This window comes from Propithecus coquereli, unplaced genomic scaffold (assembly GCF_000956105.1).
Source record: "Propithecus coquereli isolate 6110/MARCELLA unplaced genomic scaffold, Pcoq_1.0 Scaffold129, whole genome shotgun sequence".
In the NCBI taxonomy this organism is placed as follows: Eukaryota; Metazoa; Chordata; class Mammalia; order Primates; family Indriidae; genus Propithecus; species Propithecus coquereli.
In genome coordinates, this window is record NW_012137080.1 from 5,062,516 (window position 1) to 5,063,841 (window position 1,326).

General features: G+C 40.6%; 1 protein-coding gene across 1 annotated transcript in view; it reads right to left on the reverse strand.

Annotated features, from left to right (window-relative positions):
- Positions 1 to 1,326, reverse strand: part of SYT14 (synaptotagmin XIV) — a 170,780-nt gene that overhangs the window by 81,944 nt on the left and 87,510 nt on the right. Inside the window, exon 3 of the mRNA XM_012638332.1 lies at positions 200 to 471. Coding sequence (XP_012493786.1) covers positions 200 to 471 — 272 coding nt within the window. The remainder of the gene's footprint in view (positions 1 to 199; positions 472 to 1,326) is intronic.

The following is a 1,326-nucleotide window of genomic DNA, read 5'->3' on the forward strand; positions in this document are numbered from 1 at the left end:
GGGGGGGGGAGTTGAAGACTAGTTGGGACAGTCCTGATAAGTTTGTGGATAAAGATTAAATCAAGGATGGACACTAGTACCAGAAGCCACAAAAGAATAAGATAGTGATAAAATCAATTCTTTTTACCAAGAGGAAAAGCAAAGGATTATTACCCTCCAAATAACATTCGTTTTCAAACTTCCATGTACTTTTACTTACTTCAGGGCTCAGGACTGCAGTGCTGTCACTCGGAACATCTTCTTCATATCCTTTATTATGAAAACTTTCTATTTCATGACCTGCGCTTCCTTCACTTGGGCACTTGTTATATGAGCATCTTGGACTGTTGCTGCAGTGGGAAAACTCACATTTACTGTCCCCAATTTCTGAGGGTGTACATGAGAGATGGGGAGAACCACTGTCATCCTGATATGGTGGTGGCTGCAGCTCGTCCAGTGGGGGCGTTCTTCTCATTCTCTGAATGCAGTTTCCTGATAAGGATTAAGAATCTGGTCACTGTTTCCAACTAGTCCCGACATGCAGTACCGTCTATAATAATTGTAAATAACTTTAAACAGCTGGATTGAAAAATTTGTGGCGATATAACTATTATATTTACTAATGAGTTCTCTTCTTCCATAGCTAACAGGCAGAAATAATCTGGTTCCCCTCTCCTCTCCTCCTGCATAATATGATTAGGAAAAATAAGTCAAATTCTAAGAGAGATCCTGTTCTATACCATAAAAACGAGAGTGATAAGTATTCATTAAATAGCTTATTTATGCGGTTCTCTCTCTCAAAACAATCCTGCAGCATACATACTTCTTCTATTCCCTTGTGATCTGTGGCCTTTCTAGCCAAAGCAATAAAAATATGGTGGGTAAAACAAACATAAAAACCTCATCTACTTTCTTCAGTTACTGAGATGAACTTAAACCAGCATTCGGCTAGCGGTGTCAGAACTGTTTTTCTACATCTATCCTGGATCCAGAATCCTAAAATGAGGTGGAGTGTTAATCAGGCCCAATCCCTGTTTGCTAACCTCCATCAGTCAGCAAAGACTGGAGGCTGTATTCTGTCTGTTCTCCATTGGAAGGGCACTCCCCACCCCACCCCACATCTGTGTCTGTCTGTATTCCTTCTAACGCATGGTTTCCCTTTGTCTACAGGAAGCACCTCCACCTCTAGTGGTAGACGGGAAGCCACATTTTCTTTCACTGTTAAATTGTCCTTTTAATTTTTACCTCAATGATTTATCTCAATGATTGATAATTAACATATCTGTGAACAAGGATGGAGCTGGGGGCTCAAGGGATAAGGGAATAGAGTCCAGTACACCATTTAAG